Raw genomic sequence first — 18,696 nt, 5'->3', positions numbered from 1 at the left:
GCTACCATGCTTAAAAACAGGAAAGAAATAGAGGTGATAAGTGAAAATGAGGGAAAAAGTTGAATTTGACTGCATTTTGATGCACAGGAAACATGTACAAGTGTATTTTAATCAGTAAGGAGACAGAATAGCCCACAGAAAAAAAAGACTACATTGGTATGAAAAAGAAGGAGAATGTTGCCACTTTTACAATAATTTATTGGATGAGTTTTCAGAGAATAGTGAAGAAAAGCAGCCATACCTTAACTGGCCAGAAGCCAGTCCAAAAAGGACATGTATGCGACCTGTGGATAGAATTACTATCTGGTATTACAGTAATTGTCTGTGATTAGATTTTTTTCTCTGTGAAGTAAGCAACTTCTACAGTTCAGAATCAAGTTCTGTTTCACCTGATTAATATTTTCATGTGAACGCCCTAAAAAATGAGCCACTAACACCATTAAAGATAGGACAGTATTTAACCATTTAAGATGACATAAATAATAATGGCAATGTTTTCTTTACTATCAAATACATTCAAAAAATGTCCTTTAACAAGTACTGTACTAGGACTTCAACGTATGTAAAAGTGCTGAAAGTGTAGAAAATGATTGAGAAATAGACTTTTCCAAGGGGCACAGATCAAAATCATCATCTTAAATTCCATACAGAAACTGATCAGCAACAAGCACGTACTCTCTAAAAGGAACAACTGCACCCGAACTCAGAGCAACATTTTACACTAACTTAAATTCCAGTCTCTATACAGTTTTAAGATACATTTCAACACAGACATAATCTTCAGATCTGGAAGTGATTAAGGAATGAACATGAGCAATTTGTTTCTGAAACAGAATGTGTAATCTTCTTTGCAGGCAAAGAAGGGACATAGTAAAAACTGATGAATCACAGGTAATTGACCCTGCATTAGAATTTATAAACAATCTAAACCACCCCTCATCAATTAAAATAATTCAAACTGTTCTAATCCTCTTGCCTATTTTCCCAACAGCATAAACATTACTATTCTGTCCTTAACTTGGCCTGAAAAGTGTAGACAATGAACAAGGTACTAGCAAGCTAGTCTGGGAGATGATTAATTTAACCAAATTATCTCATATTTCTTATAGCCTAAAAATACATACAATGAGTGTACCCCATCTAATGTTATCTATTCATATGCTGAATTGATGCTGAATCCCAAATGATCAGTTCATAAGCACCAATTTACTAACGCAGACTGATACAGAAGATACAGAAGCGGATGTTTTAGTATACTGACGTTATCAGAGACATTACTTCAGCGTTCACTAAAGGGGAGATCTTATTGCTGTCTGCAACCACCTAATGGGAAGATGCAGAAGAGACAGTCAGACTCTCTCAGAGGTCCAGAGCAGAAGGATGTGACATAATGGGCACAAGTTGGAATATGGGAAATTTCAATTTAATGTAAGGAAAAAAAAAAATTTACCATGAGGGTGGGCAACCACTGGAACAGGTTGCCCAGAGAGGCTGTGTAATCTCATCTTGAAGATACTCAAAACATGACAGGTCAAGGCCCTGGGCAACATACTAACCTGTAAGCAGGAAGTTGGACTAGACACCTCCAGAAGTCCTTTCCAACCTTTTACCACTACATCCATAATCATAATATCAATGATCTTACAAAAGTGCTGAGTCAGAAAAGATAACAAGACAGAATATAAAAGTCTGCAAAGTTTACAGAAATTGTTCATCTTTCCATCTCCACTAAAAAAGAAGGGAAGCCATTTTCATTATTTCCACCACTGAAGACAGCAAGCACAACAGCAGCACAATAACAACAAAGGCACAGAAAACAGAAAAGATTTAATGCAATTTAGCCATTGCCTGAATTTGATGACTGGAAAACAGCAAAATTACCAAACAAAATTATGATCAAGACAGTGCCGAGACAGCAAGTCCTGTCATATACCAGCTTATTCCTCTTCAATTTATCAGTCAAAAGTTGAAGAATCATCTCCTAGGCTGCTGCACTTTGGAGCTCTTCAAGGAACACACTGAAGCAGGAAAGTCATGGCATTGCTTCTCTGAGTGCAATACATGAAAAGTTACCTCAATTTTTTTTCTATAAAATAACATTTTTCTGCAAAATAAGATGCACATTTCTCACAATAGAAAGTATTCTCCCTCTTTTTTTATTTCATTTTCCCACTTCTCCCCTTAACCATCATCTTTCCACCCCACTAGTCAAGCTCACTTTGATTCACCATTTGTCTGCTCCTCCAGACAAGTTCCTTCTCTTGCTTCCCGAATGCTTCATACTACTCTGTCCATCCCTAAAGTTCACTCTATTTTCACATCTGTAAAAAGGGATGTTTATACAAAGGTACTTCCACAAAACAAGCAGACTTATGAAGATGAAAAAAGGATATTTAACAGTCATACTACTGATAACCAGAATAACAAAGTGGTGACAGCTGAAATACTCATTTTTCTTAAGGCCCTTCTTCAAAAAGCTTAGATTCAATAACTATATGAGAATAAAGTAATAGTGCTCTCTGGTCCTAATCTCAAGCCAAAAGGTGATGATCATACCATGACAGGTATGACTCTTCTACCATATATGTTACTGCAGGACAAAGAACAAATTACAGGTGTGAACACAGACCAATAATTAACAACACAAATGACCAACAAATATAGACTGAGGAAGAATTCAGCCAAAGCACATAAAATGTATAAAAGTAGAAGGACTGATAACTTCTGTTCTCATTCTCTTACCTAAACAGGAGATACTAACTAGAAATAGAAAGCTACTACCTACAGACCATTGAAAGGAAAAGTCCTTTAGGACAATTAGATTAGAACTCACTGCTAAAGTTTTTGAGGACAAGGATTTTGCAGTTCTCAGCAATCTAGATGCTCCTTTACCAATGCAGATGCATGGGGCCCCAACAATATGCTTCCCCTTACTTGACAAGGGCTGCAAAATCAGCGGGACTCAATTTACATAAATCACACTTTGCAACAAAAGCATCTGATCCAAAAGCTTAAGCATATCAGATACAGCAATAAAAACAACAGCATAGGAAATAGAAGCTTCTGCAAAGAATGGAAAATAAAAATAAATTTGGAAAAATATATCCTTTACCAAGCATTTTTTTCTCTCAATTAAGTTAAAAAAAAGTATTGTGGAAGGAAGAAACAAGCCACTCGTAAATGTACAAAATTCAGAATGGCTATGGTCTGATATGACATTTATCTTCACTTGTGAGTAAACACTTGCTAACTCACTGGTGGCTATGCCACTTGTGATTTATCAGTCTACTCACTCCTGAAGATAAATGTCATATCAAACCTCAGCTATCATGTAATCTGGCAGCATTAACTTACAATGTTCATGCTTTTATGGGCCTAGAATTCATATTTACCGTTGTTTACTATGCTGTAATAGTAAGTTACAGTTTTCCAACAGTGCCTCAAAATTTGCATAAGCAATTATTTTTCCTCCCAAATAAAAAAAAATGGACTTTTTAAAAACTTAGCACGTAATTTTTAATGTTAATATGACAACAGCATTGTTCCATTGAGCGTATGTTTTCAAAGAAGCAATGAAGAAAAATAAAATCAAAAGCCACTGGATCACTTGTCCCACCTGCTCCCCAATTTACTATACAATTCTTCCTACAGTATTTCACCTGGTCTAATTTTTAATGTTTTCAATGATGGCTTTTTCATCACTGCCTTTGGGAGCCTGATCTACCATCTAATAATCTGTCTTACTGTAAGGATATTTTGCCTTGTATCCTGCCTAAATTCTACTTTGCTTAATTATATCCTGTTATTCATATTTATACTCTTAGATGGCTCTAAATAATTCATTTATATACTTTGATGTTTAAACCCTTAAAATATTTGTAAATGTTTTTTCTGCTCCCCTTTAGTCAATGTTTGACCAAGTTACCTGTGTTTAATTCTCTTAAGCTTTTCTTTTAGTCTTTGCTTTCAAGTCTGTTCTTTAATTGCCATCTTTTGTTACTGGTTTCCAAACAGCATTCATTGATAATATCCTCCTTTTATTAAGGTACAGCCCACAAAATTCTGAAAGTAAAGTCCATGATAACAACTCAGAAAACTACTAGGCTGTATTTCAAACAGGCATACAATTTGTCAAGTATAGGCTTTGTTCCTGTTAATGGATCCCAGATGTCTACTGCTCAACAGCCAGTTTTATTTAAATTTTATTGTACACCAAATTCCAAGTCAGTGACTAGATCTTTATTAGTTCATTAATAGAAACTACTCTTTTATCCAAATAGTCATCTTTTACTCTTCCATTTCTAAGCTGCCTTGCACACAGGACCAAAAGAAAATGATTTCCTGTGAGTCACTAAAATGTGTACAAATTATGATCATTCAACAACAGAAAACTGATGTGCCAGAACAAGCTTCAGTAGAGAATTAAAAAGCAAAGCAGAACATCCCCATATAACGTAATGCTTATTCTGCTGTTGTTTCCAAATACCATTACTCTGTCTCACCTTTTGGGAGCCTCCAATCACTATGACTGTCCCTGCAAAAGTATTAGTAAATGTTTTAGCAAATACAATTGTAATATAACTTAGAAGATGGCAAAATCACCCCTCTGGACACTGTGCACAATTCACTGCAGCAACAACGGTCCAGATGTATTTCTATACATCTTTCCTAATCCTAGACCTGCACAAATCTTTATATTGCTTTACATATAATTAGATTTGTTTTAATTAAGATGGATCATTTTGAATTTCTTACTGTTTATCATTTAAATTTAATAATTGGCTTCAACCTCCAGGAGTACTTTCTCCTTACGATGCAGTGTCAACACAACATATACAGTGCTAATCGATCTCCATTACTCATCAATCTACTTACAACTTCAACACATTTAATAAAGAACGTCTCTCTCATTCATAGAAATTTTACCTGCTGTAACACCCAGAACAAGACAGGTAATGTCTGCATATTTAAGGCTATATAGAGAGAGCTCCTGCACCCTACGAATGACAATTTAGACAAACTTTGAACATTGCACTTCGAACAATTAAAAAAAATTGATTGCTGGCTTATCTCATTAGTGTCTCATCAATAAAATATTAGGCTAAGATTATTCCCTTCTTCCCTAGCTAGAAGTAGTTACCAGTACTAACAGCACTATCTAGCTCTTTAGAGCGTAGCTTTTTCATAGTTTTGGAACATGATTCCAATACTTTACAAAACAGATAAATAAAACAGTCTCCTCTTTCATCTCCACTAACACTATACATTTTAATGCTGAAGTCTCCTTTGCACAATCTACATTGCATGCTGAACAGTGTACACAGATTTCCCATGTTGCAAGATACCTCAATATAACTGGAAGAAGTATCACCACACCTGATCCCTTTCTAAAACAGAAAAGTCAAAAGAAAGGAACAGCTAACAGATTCTCCACATTTTAAAAGAAACTAGACTACTGTAAACTGGCCAGTATGAAAGGATCTATATTCAAAAACAGGCTTGCCGTTCTACAGCTGGACAGTTTGCAAAGCCACTCTTTCCAGTGAGCTTCAGGCTTGGAAAATCTGGAGCTCAGCCAGTTTCCTCCATCAGTGCTGGCCACCCTTAGGCAAGCCAGCTGTAATCTTTCTCTTCCGGACAAGTCCCAGGCAAGATGGCCAGCAGCTCTTTGCTGTGCTCTGATTTCGGGGAGCACTGAGAAGTGTGAAGACTGTGATCACTGTCACCACAAAAGAGTCAATACTTACGAACAATTACTAGTGCGATATGGAGATGCTGCTGGGTTGTCTGCTTGGCACCCGAGTTGATGGTTGTTGTGGTATATAAGATTTTTTTATGCAGCAACTCTCACTGTCTGATACTGCTTTTGTCTGTATAGAACTAATTTGAGGGCCATTCAGAAGTGCTTGGTTAATGTAATGTTTGGTTCTATTAACTAATTACTGATTTTCAATTAAAAGCAAATACAGAAAGCCAGTTTTGCAATAAAGCCAATAAATTATAATTTTTAATGTATTTACTTCTTCCTAAATATTTTCTAGAAATTGAATAGTATTAAGCATAGTTTTACTCTGCACAGTTTGCCACCTTTTGAAAATATAGCGGTCATTTCCTGTACCCAGCAAGATGAAAATTCAGTCCTAGACCTATGACCTCCTTACAGACAGAAAAACATCTTCTGCCCATCAGATGAATCGCCACAATATATTACTTCAGCAGTTTTCAGCTCCCTCATTTTGCATAGGTATGTCAAATAAGATGACAGAGCAACTCTTCACGTTGTTAATCTCTACTCAGGTTAAAATCATGATTGTTTGCTTTGAGTATGCATTGGCATGTGAGAGAGACACACAGAAGGCGTCTCTCCCATAAATTTGGCTTTATCCCATTCAGAAAATATTCCACAAGAACTATAATCATAAGAGTAAGAACTCCTGTGGACTTACTGTGTCCTGGTTTCGGCTAGGACAGAGTTAATTTTCTTCCTAGTAGCTGGTATAGTGCTGTGTTTTGGATTTAGTAGGAAAAGAATGTTGATAACACACTGATGTTTTCAGTTGTTGCTAAGTAGTGTTTATACTAAGTCAAGGATTTCTCAGCTTCTGGTGCCCAGCCAGCAAGAAGGCTGGAGGGGCACAAGAAGCTGGGAGGGGACACAGCCAGGACAGCTGACCCAAACTGGCCAAAGAGCTATTCCATACCATATGACATCATGCCCAGTATATAAATTGGGGGGAGTTGGCTGGGAGGGGGAATCGCGGCTCGGGAACTAACTGGGCATCGGTCAACGAGTGGTGAGCAATTGCATTGTGCACCACTTGCTTTGTATAGTTTAATTCTTTTAGTATTGCTACTGTCATATTATTATTATCATTATCATTGTTTTTCATTCCTTTCTGTCCTATTAAACTGTCTTTATCTCAATTCACGAGGTTTTTTTTTTCCCCTGATTCTCTCCCCCATCCCAGGGGTGGGGGGGCAGTGAGCGAGCGGCTGCGTGGTGCTTAGCTGCTGGCTGGGGTTAAACCACGACATACTGACACATTTTTGTTCTACATCAGTGTTTCTCAAAGGCGGGGTGCAACCTGCCTAGTAGGCACAGGAGTGTTTAAAGTGGGTTGCAAAACATTGGAAAAAGCTGTGTTACCTGGCAGTAGGTTAGTCCTAAGATTGTGGCATGAGATAAGGCTAGACTTACTGGCCATGAACGTTTATACTTGTAAGGAACCTGTCAGCTGCTGTCAGAAATTTGCTTTCCCCAGGACAGGGAGTCATTTTTACACCTACTGCCTGTAATTACAACCAGTTCCTGCTCCCCTACCTTGAAGAACCAAAGCTATTGTCAATTCAGTCTTAAAAAACATGGACAAATCAAAAAGAAGTCATCAAAAGTCTGAGGAACACTTTTCTAATTAATACAACAGTCCAGAAGGGGTGGGGAGAACCCATCTTAGAAAAAGAAAGAATGCAAGCGGCTGAACAGAAAGCAGCCGAGTTAAGGTGCAAAATACCCACATGTCCTGTGTGTATTACAAAAGCCAGAGTCAGAAGTCTTAGCATCTAAGATGTTCTTACACATTAAAACTATGCTCACTAAAGGATGGTAAAATTATTTTGATTTCATTTTAAAGTTAGTAATTTAACTGCTAGAAAGTATTTGTAACGTTCAAAAGACATGGCTCAGATATTTTCAGATTGTGCACTGCCACTTTCAAATTAAAGCAAAAGAAATATTCTCTCTCCACACACCCTACAAGTGATTTATATCCTTTATAGAGCCTATAAACTCAAGGACAGATCACTGTAAGGTTTTACATTATCATATGTGTGTTTCTGAATCTTGATAATATAAATTTTTACCAGCTTGATACACCTTCAGGAACTTGTCAACTTAATTTTGAAACCTAAGTCAAGTACTTTACTCATACATACACAGAAACGACAGACAAGGAAACTCTTAAATCTTTGCTTGAAGGATGATAATGCCTGTATAAACTCAAGGCCTTGTAAAAATCCTGAACATATTTTAATTACAATTGTAAACACACACACAAGATCCTATATAACAGCGGGATAAATTCACCACACTCTCAGTGAGTAACTGGCTGTATAGTTGCCTTATTGACAGTGCCTTTGAAATGAATGAGTCGAAGCACGTAATACTCCAATATGCACAATGATGTATTTCAGTAAATAACAAAGTATGGCCCTATTTCCAAACAAAACATGTTGGTATAGTACAGCTATTCTTCTACAAGATTTTATAACTATTTGTAGAAGAGTTTAAAATGAGATAGAGTTACTTTTAACGCAGACTAATCTAAGCAAAGCAGCATACCTAATGACATACTAAAAATTATACTCTCGCCTGTAAGTCTTGAAAAGCTTTCTGTTCTACATTTGTAATTAACTCAAATTCCACTGTGCTCATATAACAGTCACTGTATTCCAGACAAAAAGGCCAAGAGTGTACTTTCTTACCTTCTTAAATTTAAGCTATGTTAACAATGTTATCTAAACTAATGGTTGAACATACATGTGAACTGCCATAAAATGAGGTACTACTATATATCACAGAATATGATACAAACAAAAAAAGTATTTTCCCCAACAAGCTGCAATAAAAATAACATTGAAAATTGCTATTCATATACTACAGTACCTACCAGTTGAGAACTCTGATTTGACTGTACCACCTTAACCTGAGGAGGCTGCACTGTATTTGATACAGAGACTGTGCAAATGTTGTTTGGTTGCCTTATTCCTATTGTCTGCGTTGTGACAACAGAGGAAATGCTTCCAGAGGCAGATTGAGGTATAACTTGTGATATCTTGGTTTGTTGAAGTGACTGCTGAGACGGCTGTCCTTGCAAAACTGAATGTTGACTATTCAGTAAAGATTGTCTCAATGCAGGTAGACTTTTCTAAAAACAGAAGAAAGTTTATGAAATATCAAATTTAACAGGTTGACAAAAAAAGTTTTGAAATTTGCTGTAAACATAATTAAAAGAATCAAGTTTTCTTTCCAATTTTACTATCTGCCTATTTGTCAAAAAGAAATAAGATCGAATGTATTTTGTAAGAGGGAAAGTTCAGTTTACATTTTTAATAAGCTTTCAATTTGGATTTAGCAACCCTGTAGATTTTTATGTGCCCTAATTCCACCGTAGCAGTAAAATATAACACTCCCCTCCTCAAGACTATCTAGAACTTGTAGCTTAGGTCTTTGGAAGGGCAAAACAAGGAAATAGAAAAGGCAGAACTGTAGGAACAACCCTATTCCCATTGCATGCTAGAAGAAGTAAGCTGCACCAATTTCTTTCTCCTGACTTGCCTCCAGTACCTAGAACAAGATGATTTAACTGTTGATGCCCTACAGCAATAGCTGTTTACTGTATTATTACTGATCTAATATATTCTGACTGGATTGGAAAAGTGTACTGTTGTATGCTTCATGTTCAGACCAGTTCAACCAAAAACTATAGTTCTAAAAGGCTATACTGTACCTTCACGAATAAACTTTTCACTTTTTAAGTGGTAGTAGTGTTCTTTTGAAGTGCTCCCCCCAGGCAGCTGTAGAATGCAAGTGTTTAGCCCAAGCTACAGTTCTCTCTAAACTTCTAATATTTATTTAAAACTTAATGCCTGTTGCCAAGAAAGGACTTCAAAGAAAGGAAACAAGTTAAAACTTATCATGATGCTAGAAGTGACTGCAGTATAAGAGCAGGAAAAGGCACAGATAAGGGTTAATGATAACTTGAAAAAAACAGAAGCAGAGGGAGAGAGTTCTGAAGAAAAGTTGAAGGGAGAGAAGAAAGAGAGGAAATCTGCCCTAAACTGAGCAGTTCTGGACTAGAAGAAAAATTATTTTAAAATTATAGTTGTAGTTTTGTTGGGACATAATTAAACACACTTTGTATGTTCGCATATAATCTTGCATATGGAAGCTATTGTAGCTAATGTACAAGAATCAAAAGTTAAATTTACCCCCATGTATACTAACTTAGGACCCAACAATAAATCCATTTGGTGTCACATTAGAACTTCTATTATAGATTAGTTCCAGATTACAAGCAGGATCAGCTAATCAATTATTTCAACAGCATTATCCAGTTTAGTTTTTCATAATCACAGTTACACATGCATTGAAAGTTATCAATGACTCAAATGCAGATTACAAAAACAATATGGAAAAAGTTTATTAAATTACTTGAAGCATTCTATAGAAATAACTTGTGACTCTTCCAACTGTGAATGCTGCACTTCTTCACAAAAAATGACCTCCTACCACAAAAAAGTATATGCATTATAACAGAAAAGGATCACTACAGAATAGACAATGGATGATATCCAAACTAAGGAGTAATTGCTTTTTTATATAAATCTAATTACTACAATGTTCTAGATCAGGGCTACTCAAGCAGTAAACTCCAGGTCAGCTCTGGACGACAAAGAAATTTTTCTTAAACCTAAACCAAGGCCCCAAACACGAGGTCTCCCGCCTGTAGGAAATCCCTATTTCGTACCATTCTCTCAACCTGTCAGGGAGCAGTCAGCTGCAGCACACAGCCACAGCTCCCAACCACGAAAGCAGTAAGCAGCACCTGGCTGGCCTGACACAGATGGAGCCTGCACGTGACTTCCAGCCAAGAAGATTTCAGCAGAAATTGGCAGCACGAAGTAAAAATTGAGTAGTCCTGCTCTAGACAGGCAAAGCTAATTCCATTTAAAAAGTATATTCTAGAACTTAATGCATTGATATTTGCATTGAAATAAATTTATCTAAACAATATTCACATTACCTTAAGGAAAGGTACAAGATATGGCTGAGGAGATGATTTGAGTTCCGACTGAAGGCGGCCTGTAAATTCTTCTGGATCAATCTTTGCATCCTTCAGGGGGAAGAAAAAAAAAGCATACACAACTCAGTTCAGTTGTTTGGTTGGTTTTTTCCCAGATAATATATATATATGTATATATCTCTAGCTAAATAGGCCACGATATCAAGAAGAACTTTGAAAGCTGAAGTTCCTCAACTCCTCTGTATTTATAAAATCCTTCTGTCAAGAGCTGATTTATATATGTAACATGCCACTCAGAATTCAGGGAGTTCCCTTGGGGATGCACAATTTAAGACACAATGAGATCCCACAAATGCTCAAGTCTTTTTTGGGATTCCATTCTCTTGCTAACATTTACAAACTGATTTCTTTTTAAAAATATTAATAAAAAAAACCAGGTTGTTGAAGTAACCTTACAAACTATTATAAAATTTGTCAGCCCTTGTAAAAAGAAAATATCTTTACTTAATTCCAAAACCAATTTTGAAGGTTCAGTTTAACTTAGTAGAATATGTGGATGCGTATATATAAAACTAGATATGTAAAGCATATGCATATATAAAAAGTATACATATAAATATATATATAAAATTTTCACTTATATAAATGTATGTGTATATATATGTGTATATACTCAGAAAATATATTTCATATATTTATAAGTGTATATGAAATACATATTCAGTAGTTTATTTAGTAGTTAATACAGGAGAACTTTATAATCCAGGTGTATTTTATAATACTTGTAAAGTATCATTAGTTACAATCTCAGGTTGTAATAAAAACACCCATTAGCTTTCCTGGACTGATCTAGAACAAGAACAAAAACAAACAAACCAAAACAACCTTCAATAAATATATTTATTATATATGTGTCTCATTACTTTGTTTAAAATATTGTAAGTAATTACCTTTACTTAGTTAATCTTTCTTAGTTTTCAAAAGTTAAAACGAGTTTTTGCTGGAACCACTGAATATTATTGTTGAATGGTTCATACTTGAAAAAAGTCTTAGACTTGTCTAAAATACACAGGTTTCTCTGTCAATGAATTCAAAGAAGTGTATATCAACTACTTTTAAATCCAAGTGCTTCATCTGTCTGCAACTCATTTATACAATTCACTGAAACGTCTGTTGCACTGCAGACTACAGTAAGTCAAGACTTTTTCCAGGCCCAAGGACTCCATCTAGCCGAAACACAGCTTTGCCTCTTGAAATCCACTTGCAGTTAAGGCTCCATGCAGGGGCATCTGTATGCAGAACTGCTTGGACTCAGCAGCTTAGCAAAATACTTTTCCTTCAGTCCTAGAAAGTCTAAACCATGTTGTGGAGGCATATATCTACATTCATTCTGTGGTTAAAATATTTAGTAGCTTCTTACTGTTTCAGAAAGACCATGGTTTGGACAAAAAGAAACTCAATGAATCCTCAAGGAAAAATCCTGTATTTTACTCTGTTTTTCTAAATAAATGACCAAAATATTATCCATCAAAACAAGAGTGTTTTTGACAAATGCATACTAAATACTTTGTTGTATTTCCCCTTTCATAAACTAAGAGAAAGCCTACCTTTAACAGATTTTTGAAGATATGTAAAGTACAGAATATTTGCATTTTGATGTAGCCCAACTCCTTTCACTTCCATTACAGCAAAAAAAATTGTTAAGATCAAAGCAATAGTTTTCAGCATACGTAAATAACAAGCTTAATAGATAACTAACAAAATGAAAGATAACTAAATATTTACCAACAAATCTTGAACGAGAGCTTTCACATTACGGGATGTTTCTGGAGATGGTGAATTATGAGAAGCAAGTTTTATAAGGGTAGCTAAAAAGTTTTTGCATTTTTTCACATTCTCTTGCATTTCCTGTAAAAGCCAAAGAAAACAAATATCAGATCCGTGCTATTTTCCAATCAGGATCAATGCATGCTCTGATCACTATAAATAGGGAAAATGATGAAATTGCTCTAATTCAGTCAGGACATATTTGAAACACATCTGCCGCTATTTTACTATTGTTGCTAGTTACCTGACATTTTCTTCACTTCGTTATGTAACTGAACATCATACCTCACGAATACTAACAAAAAAACAATGAAAGAAATATATTTAATATTTTACAGTCTGTTTTGATAAAAATAACCTTAAATATGAGAAGCAACACAACAATTTGTTGGAGATGCGTTCTCCTTTGAGATGCCCAATGCACAATGTACAATGTTCCCCAAGCTATCTTAATTTGTTAAATTATTGATTCAGTATGTTTTTGTACAAAGCAGCTACAGCAGTAAAATCAAATTAGAAATAGTCTTCAAACATCTTCATATCTAATCTTTTCTTCATCAGTAGGAAAACAGATGCTTTAATTTTTTCCAGCCATTATTTTTATATGGTATAATTACTTTGAGAAACAGAAATGTTACACTTCAGTGTAACCACAGTTTTGAGGCTCAGCAACATGATACTAATAAAGTCCATAGACTGAAGGCCCAATTGTTCTGTCTACAGAAACAGAATAGTTCTTTCACTACTGACACATACATGGCAGGATAAGGAAAGCTGACCACAAGCGTTCTTCCTCCCTCTCAGAATTTGTATCCCATTTAGTTGAAATGAGTTGTTTGTAAAGTATTTGTTCCGTCACGGGAACTGTGCTTGCATGAAGAAAAAGTTCTTTCTGCTTCTGAATAGACCCGAGAAGTTCATAAAGTACTAATTAAACCAAGTACCTAGTATTTTAGAACTTACCTGTGATACAACTGTAGTTCCAGGTACAGGAGAGCTTGGTATGACCTGGGGCTGTGCTGGTACTTGTGCTGTTGTATGAGGTGGAAGCGGCAGCCGAGGCTGACCCTGATTTTGTGCTGAAGCTTGAGTTTGTCCACCAGTAATTACTGCAGGTTGTTGAGAAGCTGATGTTCCCGTTGCTACTGTTGTCTTGAACAAATTTTGAGCACTCGTTGTAGCTACTGATACCTATTAATATTTTATGTTGAAAAAACAGGTAATTATCTTCTTTTAATTCTTTTACTCAACCATAAAGTTCTTGAAAGCCTGACAAGAAAAACTTGTTTCCTTTCAAATACATCCTTACTGACAAAATAAAACCATTGACTTTACTTACTGTAAGCCTAATTTTGTCACCCTTTACTGAATAGTGAAAGTCCCCATTTCAAGTTCATTTTATTACAAAAATAAATGTACCACTAAAAAATGAGTTGCTATTATCCAGCCCTTTAAGATCACCATGATGATGTGACTTCTGTAACTCAACTTTCTGTAAAGTTGGCCTTTAATATAAACAAGTCAATTCCCAATGATCTGTGGTCATGTTGTCAGGTTTACAATTATCTATACCATAGTTACAGTGACAGCTCAGATCCAGATGACACAAATGCACTAACACAGGTTCCCAACCTAATCTGAGCCCAGCAGCAGGGCATATGCTTTTGTACCAGTGCACAGCCCTAGTGAACAAAACTGTCCTGGACCTAGCTGGGCCACACGCAAAGACCGTGCTACACACTCTTTTCAACCTTAGAAGGCTGGAAAGCTTATCAGGCTGCACAGAGCACCACATATACACACACCCCGATACCCAGTTCGGCCCTCACACTTTATCTGACCTAATATGCCACCCTTCCAAGTGCCAAAAAGTCTCAGACAGACACACCAAACGGGACTGCAGAAGCTAGAGAGCTCCGCCAGGCAGCATAACACGTTGAGCAGAAGCTACCAGGGCCTCCCAATCCAGCCTGACTGCAGAGCTTTGCTCTGGCTTGGGCATAGATACAGAACAAGCTGACCCAGGCACCTGCACGGCGATGCCACAGGTGATGCCGTGGATCCTGCAGCCCTGGTGACCACACAGCAGATACCACAGCTCTCAACAGGGGACAAACATAGTGCAGCATGTCCACTACTGAAGCTGAGTATGAGCCCATTTATGAGTCCAGCTGACTTAAGTTTTTTCTTTAAAAAAAAAGCTTTAAACTGAATCTATACTACCCCCAAATTTTTTATCATCTAGGAAACAGTAGAAAATAAGATCTAGGCTATCACTCAGCACCTGCATAACACAGTTTGACTATACATTCGTTATTAATTTCTTGGATTATGTTTGCGATAAAAGCAAACACACGAACACTAAAATTCATGTTTGAAATACCATGTAATTACAAACATCCTTTTCTTCACCCATCTTTTGCTTTTTATATTCTTACTACTTACTGTGGTATGTGAAAGAATAGAGCCTCCTGGCAGAGTCGCAGCAGACGTAGCACTGACAGGTGTAGCAGTTGATTGAACAACTTTGGCTTGCACTGGAAGTCCTAGGCGGACAGTAGATGTGGCTACAGAAGTTGGTTGCTAATAAAGGAAACATAAGCATTTTATTTTTTTTCCTCCTTAGTAACTTGATCTCCAAGACTTTTTAATAATAGTGATTGCACGAATAATCATTATTAATGCTGCAAAAAAACCAGAAACAGTAATATGTTCTTAAATATATATTCACAAATAATGCAAAAATGAGCTTTCTTATGTTCAATGATATGTTTGCAATATTTCTCCTAAAAGCTATTTCTCATACAGCTATGTGGAAAAGATTAGAAAAAATAGGACGTGACCTGCAAAAGTTGATGTTACATTGATGTATTAGTTCAGTTGTAATATTTACATGTCAGTATTCATAAATATTTGAGTTTATAATTGCCAGTAACACATATTGGTCCTTTTGGTATTTACTGGCCTGTTCTAGTGCTTTTTCTTGAAGAAAATTAATATGGAGAGAAAATTAAGAGAGCAGAAGAATGTTTTCAAAATAATTTCAGATTAAATTATACAGAAACTAACTTGCACAGAAATGAAGTCTAAGCATTTGCAGAATCTTTGTCATAGAATGCACACTCTGTAACCAGACAGCAACTGGAATGTTAAGTGCAGACGAAGGAAAATGACTGGCTTACAGCCTTTCACTCAGTAGCATACTCTACAGCTCAGTAAATTTGTCTCATGCAGTGAACATATTAATTGTTTTTGTAATTTACTTTAATTGGGAGATTGCAATCTCTTACCATCGTATAAAAGGACAAGATTTAGGAATAAAAAATGTCTCCAGGAAAGCTGTTATTTAATTCTACAGGAATGTAAATACCATTATGGAAGAAATATATCACACAATATGGCAATTATAACAAAAAGAGAACCACTCATTATTAAAAGTGGAGGCCCCACTGGTCTCTTATAAATTGCATTTATTAAGATTTGCATTCAAACACATAGTTAGAAAAGACAAATTTTCTAAGTGCATGGAGTAATAAATTATGGACAATATTGTTTCTCACAAGATAAAACTAATTTTCCTTGATTTACATTTTAAGTTATATGTGTCTATAATTAATATTTTTATAAAGAATGGCTTATTTTAGATTCTTACATTGTCTATTAAACCTAAATAAAACACTTCTTCAAAGAACGTCCAGTATACTTAAGAGATCTCCAAAAGGAGCAGAGGCCCAGGGAGGCATTCAAAGCCCCAAGCATTCCTTACCAATCAGTCCAGCAACACCATCTACTGGATATCAATCTTCTGTACTTGGGGAAAAAAAGGGCGGGGGGGGGGGGGGGGGGGGAATCTACCTGACATCTGAACAAAACCTTTTTTTTGATTGGATAGCTTTCAAGACTTTAAAAATCTTGACTAGGGATGTCTTCCATACTGAGACAGCCTAGAGGCAATAAACAGCATCATCATGAATAGGTAGAATTGTCTGGTTTTCTGGAAGAAGGATCATATAAGCTTTTTCTGTTTCAAAATACCATACCTCTTTTCTCCATTGTAAAGAAGATCACTTGCTTCAATTTCCTTAAAATGCTGGTTGAATGAAACTATATTTACCTGATGAATGTTTGCATTTAAAAACATAAATACTGTGTATCTTGTTTATTTGCTTATAATCAGTGTTTCCAACCTAAAAATACAGCATGCCTGTGATATCAGCCCCCTTCTTGTCAGTAAGTGCTTCCAGAGGTGAGGATTTACAAAGCAAGCAGATAACCAGGCAAACTTCTGGCAGCTACTCAGTTCCAAGAAAGACCTGCAGCCAGAAATCCGCAAATACATAGCTCAGACTGCTAGCTAGGGAATTTTTCTCAGCGAATAAATGCCCACAATTCATCACAGGAACATACTTGAAAACAAAACTGCATACAATTAACATACAAAATTTCAGTACCATAACAGCGTATTATCCAACTAAGTATGTATTCCACTGTGCTAGACCACAGGAGCAAACTGTGCAACATGAAGACTAAATTCACCCTTGGTTTTAAAAATCAATAGCGACAAAAGCCTTTGATACAAAATGGCAGTAAAATCTATTAATGTGTTGGATATAAAGAAAAAGCCTTACTACCAAAGAACTGGAAACAAAGTAACACAACAGTTTACTAACGTGGTTCTAAAACTCATAAATGTTAAAGTATGAAATGAGTGGATGAGAAACATAACAAGGAACTAGCCTAGAGAAATTCTTAAGTATCATGGAAATGATCTTCCAATGACAGCTACAAGTTGCCAGAAGACACTATAAGGACTCCCAACACAAATACTTCAAGAAGAACTGGTAAAAGCTATTTAGAAACAAATAGCTGTGTTTTCTATGAAAGGAAAGCTGTAAACAGATCTCATGAGAAATCCATCAAAAAGAAAACAAAAATTATCAGCTTTATATATAAAAAAAAAAATCATAACCCAACGTGTCAAGCTCCTACTGGAACAATATAAAAGAATTTATGATGTTCCTTAAAGAAAAACTGCTAGTGTTTGGTATGATGCTATTAAATTCCAAAATTACCAAGCGGGGCTTAGAAAGGAATATATTTTCAAATGTAACTGTATTATTTTTGATTAGACACACCACATATTTTTACATTTCCTAAATACATGAAAGTAATGTTTAATAGGCTTTTCCCCTGTACTCAGACATTAACAGGCAGGAAACTAGAACATGAATGAATACAGTATATAATCCACTACCAACCTCCACGGGGACACTTGAGAATGCTTAAGATAGCCTTTTGTATACAGACTGGAGCTGGCTCTGTCCACACAGAGAGATTAGAAATTGTAAGTGGAGCACAGCACAGTGCTACTGTGGAAATAAGGATTTCAAAACTGATCTGGCTCACGTCTGGCCAGCTTGGAGGGGGGATGTCCCAAGGTTCATTCTGCCTGCACAAGTCATGCAGATAATGCAAGTGACTCCCAGTTTCAGGGTGCAACAAGTCACTTCCACAACAGCAGTCAGAGCACATTAGAATTGCTCACGGAAGAAGCCAGTTTGGAATTACTCTGTGTCCTGTAAATTCACTCCCTAAATAACTACATCTTCGCTTTCCTATGTAGACCTTCTCCCCACAGCTCTGGAGGCATGAATACAGAGGCAAAGCTCAAGGCGTAAACAGGAGTGAATTGCTTTGTACCTGCTGTGCACAAACAAGCTGGCTCTATATTCAAAGGAATATACAAGGCTGCATTTGAAAAAGCAGGCCACTTGAATATGGAGAAAATATGCCAAAATATCCAGTGATTATTTGTTACTGCCAAGGCAGGAGTACACCAATTTTAGGGACTGTACTGTGTATTCACAGCTCTAAAATGAAGACAATTTAAACTGCCACAGGTTAGTACACTGATGTATGTAAATCCTGGAAACGTATGTAAATCCTGATGTATGTAAAGTGTGGAAGGGACCCACGCTGGAGCAGTTCGTGAAGAACTGTAGCCTGTGGGAAAGACTCATGTTGGAGAAGTTCATGGAGGACTGTCTCCTGTGGGAGGGATCCCACA

General features: G+C 36.3%; 1 protein-coding gene across 1 annotated transcript in view; it reads right to left on the bottom strand.

Moving 5' to 3' along the window:
• Nucleotides 1-18,696, bottom strand: part of LOC127021056 (transcription initiation factor TFIID subunit 4-like) — a 147,302-nt gene that overhangs the window by 113,623 nt on the left and 14,983 nt on the right. The window contains exons 3-7 of the mRNA XM_050903981.1: nt 15,075-15,212; nt 13,593-13,820; nt 12,588-12,710; nt 10,803-10,892; nt 8,667-8,924 (exon numbers count right to left, since the gene is read on the bottom strand). Of these exons, the coding sequence (XP_050759938.1) occupies nt 8,667-8,924; nt 10,803-10,892; nt 12,588-12,710; nt 13,593-13,820; nt 15,075-15,212 (837 nt within the window). The remainder of the gene's footprint in view (nt 1-8,666; nt 8,925-10,802; nt 10,893-12,587; nt 12,711-13,592; nt 13,821-15,074; nt 15,213-18,696) is intronic.

The sequence above is a fragment of the Gymnogyps californianus genome, chromosome 12, assembly GCF_018139145.2.
Source record: "Gymnogyps californianus isolate 813 chromosome 12, ASM1813914v2, whole genome shotgun sequence".
NCBI classification, from domain to species: Eukaryota; Metazoa; Chordata; class Aves; order Accipitriformes; family Cathartidae; genus Gymnogyps; species Gymnogyps californianus.
This window is presented reverse-complemented; position numbering and strand designations above follow the sequence as displayed.